This window comes from Zingiber officinale, chromosome 10B (genome assembly GCF_018446385.1).
Source record: "Zingiber officinale cultivar Zhangliang chromosome 10B, Zo_v1.1, whole genome shotgun sequence".
NCBI classification, from domain to species: Eukaryota; Viridiplantae; Streptophyta; class Magnoliopsida; order Zingiberales; family Zingiberaceae; genus Zingiber; species Zingiber officinale.
Window position 1 is genome coordinate 2630845 of NC_056005.1, and position 7110 is coordinate 2637954.

At 44.8% G+C, this 7110-nt stretch overlaps 2 protein-coding genes across 2 annotated transcripts; both read right to left on the reverse strand.

Annotated features, from left to right (window-relative positions):
• Window positions 1–923: 923 nt before the first annotated feature.
• On the reverse strand, window positions 924–4688 carry LOC122030138 (probable protein phosphatase 2C 64). The gene is made up of 5 exons (XM_042589301.1): window positions 4288–4688; window positions 3834–4190; window positions 3623–3743; window positions 3318–3541; window positions 924–2401 (listed from the first exon to the last, which is right to left on the reverse strand). The coding sequence occupies exons 1-5, from the start codon at window positions 4564–4566 to the stop codon at window positions 1952–1954; spliced, it is 1431 nt and encodes a 476-aa protein (XP_042445235.1). The 5' UTR covers window positions 4567–4688; the 3' UTR covers window positions 924–1951.
• A 258-nt stretch (window positions 4689–4946) lies between these two features.
• LOC122030378 (alpha-terpineol synthase, chloroplastic-like) lies at window positions 4947–6650 on the reverse strand. The gene is made up of 5 exons (XM_042589583.1): window positions 6176–6650; window positions 5878–6096; window positions 5647–5785; window positions 5326–5559; window positions 4947–5243 (listed from the first exon to the last, which is right to left on the reverse strand). The coding sequence occupies exons 1-5, from the start codon at window positions 6493–6495 to the stop codon at window positions 4947–4949; spliced, it is 1209 nt and encodes a 402-aa protein (XP_042445517.1). The 5' UTR covers window positions 6496–6650.
• Window positions 6651–7110: the final 460 nt, after the last annotated feature.

Here is a 7110-nt window from a genome sequence, read left to right on the forward strand (position 1 = left end):
GTTTTAATAAATATGTGACATTGAACCGCATGTTTTTTATGAGGTAATGGATGTTATAATAATGAAACATTGTGGATGTCTTTAACATCTGCATTGCAGATGTTCTAAACTGGAATCCATAAATAATGAGTGTTAATATTATAGGAAATAAAATCCTCTGTCCCGAGATTCCCATGTCGTCGTGTCCCTTTGTTGATCGGACGGTGATGACAACTTCGTGATGTGCACTGCATCTTTGAGATATGATATAGCATGTCTGATCGACGAGAAGACACGGGGACACAAGAAATCTCGGGACAGAAGATTTGATCTCATGTTATAGAAATGTAGATGAAAAAGATATGTTGTTATAACGATGATGTGATATTGAATCTCATAATTTTTAATGAAATAGTGAATGTTATAAAGATGGTGCATCGTGGATGCTCTAAATAAGAAATAAAGTACTTAAATTTTAATTTGTTTCCCCCAAACTCATTTTTTCCACATGCAAGGATTAAGGCTATTTTTATTAAAATATGTCAGATATGTTATAATCTAAATACAATAAGAATCCTCAATCATTAACCACTGACAGTGTCAATCAAACTGTAGGTTGTGATTTGCGCTTAAAGCTTTCACAATGAAGAAAAATATCAAGGACAGAGAATAGAAACACACGTGCTTAATAACAATTCTAATTTTGTTTACTTTGAGCTTGTGTAGCTGGACCATGATTTGGGGATTGGCAAGAAGAGACCGTGTTCTAGCTCTTGATAGTAACGTTGATTGCTTGTAAGGCAAGATCAGAAAGGATGTGAACACAACATCTTAATTATAATCCTTCCTTTTTATCAGAAGCTGGTTTTCTTCAATTTGATCATACAGAAGCTAGTTTTCTTCAATTAGTAGCACGAATACACAATTCTCTGAATCAATCAAACTAAAAAGAACAAAGCAATTCTCTGTTTGGTGACCAATTCCACTATATAAATAACAGTTTTTACAATTGGGAACAGAGCACTCCAAATTCTTGCAGAAATTGGAATAGATCTAATTAATCGAAGAATTAGTGTAGAACATAATTAGAGAAAGTAGCTGCGATCGTGCCAAATTAAGAAACGATCGCGTCTACTCCAACGACATCTTCGAGAGCGGGCTCGGCGTGGGACGGAAGAACCACCTCCTCTGGCCTGGCACAGGACTTCTCGGGCGCGTCGGAGGAGGGTAGAGCGCCCGCCGGAGCACCTCCCGGTTACCCGACCGATTTCCGTCGGACGCAAAAGCAAGGGAGGGCCGCCGCCGGCCGCGGGGTCCTGTATGCGGCCGTCGAGGAGGCCTGGACGGCGGAGCACCCGCTCGCCCTATTGCCCTCGGCGGCTTTGCCGGTCGCAAGCAGCCTGGGGCGGGTGGTGGGTCGCCGCCCTCGCCGGAGCAGCTGATCTCCATGTCAGCCGCAGACGATCGCGATGCCTGGTTTCTTGCCTAGGCCGTAGTGAATCCTTTGCGTATATATCACAAAGGGAGCCACGCGTCCACTGTAGTGAGAAGCCGTGCTGGAACGCCGTCGTAGCGACTTTTGACCTTGGAAAAGTCGTCGCCCGAAAGTTTGACTAACGAATAGCCCACGCCGGTTGACACGTTGATCGACCAATTCATGCCGTAAGGCCACTTGCTCCATCTTTTCCGGAGTTGGCAGGAACTTTGACTTTTTGACCGCACTAGCTCCTCACAGTGGGTTAAGAATCCAGTCAAATCAAATCTTCGTGGCGTGTTGCCATCTTCCTTTTAGAAAACACAGAGGGGAGAAAATTAAAATACAAGAATATCATCGTTTTGACTTGAAATTCGGCCGATCTCTTGATATTGCAATGGAAAACGGCAAATCTGTTATGATACACGCTCATTATAAAATATAATTACAAAAAACAGAACTACAATTCCTAATTCCTAAGTGCTTCGGCAACAGGCTTCACTGTTCATTTTTATCATCTGTAAATCTTGGAAGCTGAACAATTGAGTTAACTCGAGTCACGCCTTGCAGGCCCGACCAGTTCTCATCCTCCGTAACACATTCTGTTCCTTGTTCTTCCAGAGCAGCTGCTATCCTGGTGTTTCTGACGGTGAAGTTCCGGTCTAATGTGGGTTCGGGACCTTGCGCTTCATCGGTTTCGACTCTGGGATCCTCGTTGCCAGGATAAACAAATGATGTCGAGCTGTTGTCAAGTGACTCCGCCACAAGAATGTCCTTCTTGCCGTCCAAATACAGGCAAACCACTGCACAGTCGTCCATTTTTGAAGTTGGATATTTGAGCTTCCATTCTCGAGTGGCAGCTTCAACAAGGACCTTTCCAGCAGATGACCGAGTTGGAGATGAAGAGACTATTTCAACAACCTCTTCATTGCTGAGTACATCCCAGACCTGCAGCATCAATTAGATAACACTGCCTCACTAACCATAACGTGAAGAATGCATGTGCTGTTCCATAAAGAACAATTGGGCAGGGATTATTTCTCTTCCGCAATAAAGAGCAGGTCAGCCAAAAGTTAAACAAACAGGCAAAAAAATACACTGAAACATGCTGTGGATGTCATTGCTTTAGCTGTCACAGATGACAGCTGAACTCAGCGAATGGGATGTTCAACCTCTTTATCAATGTTCTCTTTTGCGCCATGGCTTTTGTAATGGGGATAATGCTTGGTAGGGTGTCTCATTTAAGCAGCAATATGTATAACGCCAGCTAACAGATGTATACCAAACAAGATTAGATAATGACAGTCACCGTGTGCAGACAATGTGGTCAGAACTCAGGAGTCCCTGGATCCTGCTTAGTGCCGACACAAGTTTTGCAGATATAAGACCTGTTTTGCAATTTGTGCTTAGCAGGGGAGTAATGAATAGGAGATGAAAGGTGGATGCGGCACCATTCGACTAAAATAGACATTTGAAATTGATGATTAACCAACTAAAATGATACTCGAGATAATGAGAGAACTTATTACCATAGCTTGTGAGGAGCTACAGTAGTCAGTTGCAAACTAAAAATTAGAATGTTGCCATTTATCAACATCATTTAGAACTTCATCATGATTGTTCTGCCATGGTAAGTCTTCTCCATTAGTATTATGACCTCTTAAGCTAGACTTCATTGGCCTTGACAATTTATAATTAGTGATTCCTGAACGATGCAAATTTAAGCAGAGAGTAAACCATGAGTCTGAAAGGACAAATTATTCCAGTTTCGTCAATCATTCCAGGAAGTTGGCTCATTGAATATACTCAGCTAGGAAATTGTGAACTCTAAAGATCAAGGAGCTGGAAGAATTAGATCACTTACGCCGTCAGAAGCAAGTACAACAAATTGATCCTTCTCTGTGAGTGACCAATGGAAGAATTCCGGGACTGAGATGACTCCATAATCCTTCAAACAGAAGTCGCCAAAAGCCCTGGCCATGGCTAGACCAGGAGCATCATCGAAAGGCAGCCACACCCTCGGCACTTCCGGTTCATCATGCAGTGCGAATACTCTCCCTTTACATTTCTTGATTCGCTCAGCTTCCCCTGCAGGAAATACAGTGAGTTTATACAGCCGTCATTAATTGATCAATAAACGAAGGGCTAAAGGATCGAGTCAATGCGTACTCGGAAGGTCGGGTTTCAGATCAACCGTTAACTGCACTGCGACCATCGAAGCAGCGATGTCACCTTTGCAACCCAAGACAGCACGGGAATCCCCAATATTTGCAATGAAAAGATTCGAATTCTGCGCAGGAACAAAATTCCAGCTGAGGGGGCCATAAAAAAACAAGAAGAAATCTTAGTCGTGCGCTATTAAACATCGGAAGAAGCAAACCAGCTTGAACAAGATCACGGCTGTGCTGCCGCTACAAAAACAGTCGAGGGCGGAGTGAGAACGGAGCTCCCTGTCCATGGCCTTGTACGATTGCACAAAGGTCTCCTTCCAAACCGAGAGAGACGGCTCTTCCACGCAGAATGAAGGATCTCGCACAGGCGGATCGTCTCTCCTCGCCAGGCCGCAACACGTCAGCTTCACACCGTGGCGGCGGCGGCGGCGTCCACCGCCGGGATAAGGGAGAAAGGGGAGGAGCTTGAGGGGGAGGGCGTCCCTCACCTTGCGAGCCACGAGGTGACCGTAAGGTCCATGGCCGTCGAACACACCGCAGAGCACGCCGCCTTCGCCACCGAAGTCCTGCATAGAACACAGGCACACAAACAAGGAATCCAGCATCAAACCAAGCATCACAAGATTAAAAAAACAACCAAAATCCAGCCTTTTCGTTTCTTACTTCCCACAGAAGCATGGCGTCCTGGTTTATGCCCTTGCGGCCCTGCTGCGTGTAGATGGAGGCGGCGCAGCTCCTGCCGTCGTTCGAGAAGATCCGATCCGGGATGACATGCAGCCGATCCTCCCGAAGCGAGGAGCCTCTCCGACTGGCTTCTTTTCGCTCTTCGTCATTCCTCCTCGTCCGACGCCTGCCGCTCCTGCTAGCACTGCCAGAACGAGTGACGCCGCTGGCTGGGTCGGCGGCGGCAGCCGAGGCGAAAGCGGTCGGAATGTTCCCCATCCGGATCGCAATGCTGCATCTACCGCGCAAGGCCCGGAACGAGGAAGAGATCGGATTGCAGAAGGAGAGCGGAAAGGCGAATCCTCCTGTCTTATTATTTTCTCTATCCTTTTCTTCGCAGATATTAATAATAATAAATACGGGGGAAAGTAAACAGATGGACTGCGGGCGATCGCGTGGAAGGGAGTGGGAACGGAAGAAAGCAGGGGCCATCAGGCAGGTCTTCATAGGATCGAGACTGCTTAATTGACTTTCGATAAGACACAAATGATCCAAATTAAGCAACCAATTTATTTAATTCTTAAATTATCATCCGTCCAATTAAGTTTCTATTAATCAATCGAACCCCATAAATTAAATTATGCATCGATAAAATAGAGCTAATTGATGGGTTCCGCCAGGAGGGAGGTCTCTGCATTCCTGGTTTCTTCATCGGCCTCGCTGAATCGATCTATATTATTTCTGTAAAAGAATTGGGCTGTTCGAGCGAGGTTGATCGCACAAATCTTGAAGTCCTCCTCAAAGCGACAGGTATAATTAACTCCATCTCCGTTCATGGCTTTCCAATTCTCCATGATCATTCTCTTCACTTTCCCACGAGCCTCTGCCTCTGACACACCTTTCTCCTGCATCACACAATGAATAGACGAGACGTCGCCGCTTCCTTCCGAGTCAACCTGCACAACCAAAATAGACACGCATGGATATAAATTCATTAATCTCAATTCAGAAATTAATCCTTATATTTATTAATTATACCAAATCATTAGTGAGTCGGAAAATCATAGAAGAGTGCTGTAGTAACTTTGGGTAACCGCTGAAATTCTGCAAGTCCTCTTTGGTCAAGCACGGGCTCAGGCAATATGCATGAGTGAGGAGTACATGGCCTGATGCTGATATCCATGCGTTGTCCAAGTACTCTTGAAGCGTGGGTGTATAGCGCCGATGGGACCATTTTGCTTCCACTAAGAAGGCATCGCATAGATCTCTCCACTGCACGCAAGCACCGCATCACCGACAAGTTTATGATGAAAATATATAATAGTTTTGATCGTGTTGTGACGTATGATAATTATGTACAGCTCTCTTTAGGTAGGGAAGTATGTGCAAGCCCTTCTCTTTTGTTATCCTGTAGGCCGCATCATTTGCTGTGTTGAAAACTGCCAGAAAACATAACTTCAAGTAATCTGGTAACTTTTCGATCGCATTGACATCCCACCTGCATGTGATCGATGTAAAAGAGCAAAGAAAAAGATGAGCATCGATCTCTCTGCAGGTTTAGTTGATAGGTAGGTATTATATATCATGCACCTATCGATAGCATCCGTGATAAGTTCGAGTTCCTCCAAGCTGCCGTAGACATCATAAACGTCATCGAGCATCGCGATCAAGCAATTTGACTTTGTTTCTACCTCTCTAAAGCTCCCAAACTGTGGCTCGAAGGCACAGCCAACAGTCCACAGAAAGCTGGCGGTCAATCTGTCTCTGAAAAATGGCAGATGTTGTGCGAGGCCAAGATCTTTCCACCATCTGAGTATATCCAGATCAAGTTAATTGCATATATAGGTTCAGTGCATGGCTGAATCTATGAATTAAATATGTTGATTACCTTGAGAGTCGGCTGTGCTCATCCTTGTGTATGCCCTGCACTGCGTTGAAGTCGAGTTTGGCCAAATCAAGCAGTAGAGGGCTCATGTGTTCAGTTTTACTACGAGAGAAGTGTTCAATGAACCACCTGGTGTGTAATCTTTCGAACCTCCAATTCAGTGGAAGCTCCAAGGAATGGGCCACTCGTTCCTTTAGACGAGGATCATTAATGGATCCCTTGTCTAGGAGATTTCTGAGGTGTTTACTGGTGAAGTCCATGGCTTCATCCAGTGTCACCTCACCTTCCTTTGCGTAATAAGATGCCTCGTATAAGCTCAGCATTCCTTTAGTCTCTCGAACCGAAGCTTTCAAGCTACCCTGCTGGCTTTTGAATCTTCTGAATAAATCTACATCTGATAATTACAGTTTATTCAATTGGGACCGAACTAAGCCAGAAAAGAAAGCTTGTCAATTAACTACGGCGTACCATCGGTAACAGAGAAACCATTTTCTCTGAGAAGCCTAAAGAGCAGAGCAGAGGCATGCAGATTGTCCTTCAGCTGCAGGTTAATTATGTCATTGAAAGATGCATGAAAGCCACGTAAAGCATCCTTAATCTCATCTTTGTAGTGGTAAGCCACTCCGAGTTGTTGTAGGCTGTCGATAAGCTGAAGCTGCTCCTCTACTTCCTTCTTCTCGTATATCAAATTCCTAGTTTTCTCCTTCAGCATATCTAATTTTCTAACTTTGTGCTCTTCTTCCACCTGTGAACAACTACAACTGTCGCTAATGTACATCTATACATATATACATCGATTTTCAGAATCTAGAAAAGCTTGTTGGTAACCTCAAAGCTGCGTGTGATTGATTGAATGTAGCCATCAGCCAGCAAGTTTGGCGGGTACTGGACGTATTTTCTCACTGGAGCTTCCTCGGTGGCGCACCGGATGGGCAATT

Excerpts from the sequence above, each read along its gene's own strand:
- LOC122030138 (XM_042589301.1), bottom strand. The coding sequence starts at position 4,566 with ATGGGGAACATTCCGACCGCTTTCGCCTCGGCTGCCGCCGCCGACCCA. Across the intron at positions 3,542-3,622 it reads TCTGAAACCCGACCTTCCGA|GGGAAGCTGAGCGAATCAAG; the intron begins GTACGCATTGAC and ends TATTTCCTGCAG. Across the intron at positions 2,402-3,317 it reads TTGTACTTGCTTCTGACGGC|GTCTGGGATGTACTCAGCAA; the intron begins GTAAGTGATCTA and ends TTGATGCTGCAG.
- LOC122030378 (XM_042589583.1), bottom strand. The coding sequence starts at position 6,495 with ATGCTGAGCTTATACGAGGCATCTTATTACGCAAAGGAAGGTGAGGTG. Across the intron at positions 6,097-6,175 it reads GAGCACAGCCGACTCTCAAG|ATGGTGGAAAGATCTTGGCC; the intron begins GTAATCAACATA and ends GGATATACTCAG. Across the intron at positions 5,244-5,325 it reads TCCGACTCACTAATGATTTG|GTTGACTCGGAAGGAAGCGG; the intron begins GTATAATTAATA and ends TTGGTTGTGCAG.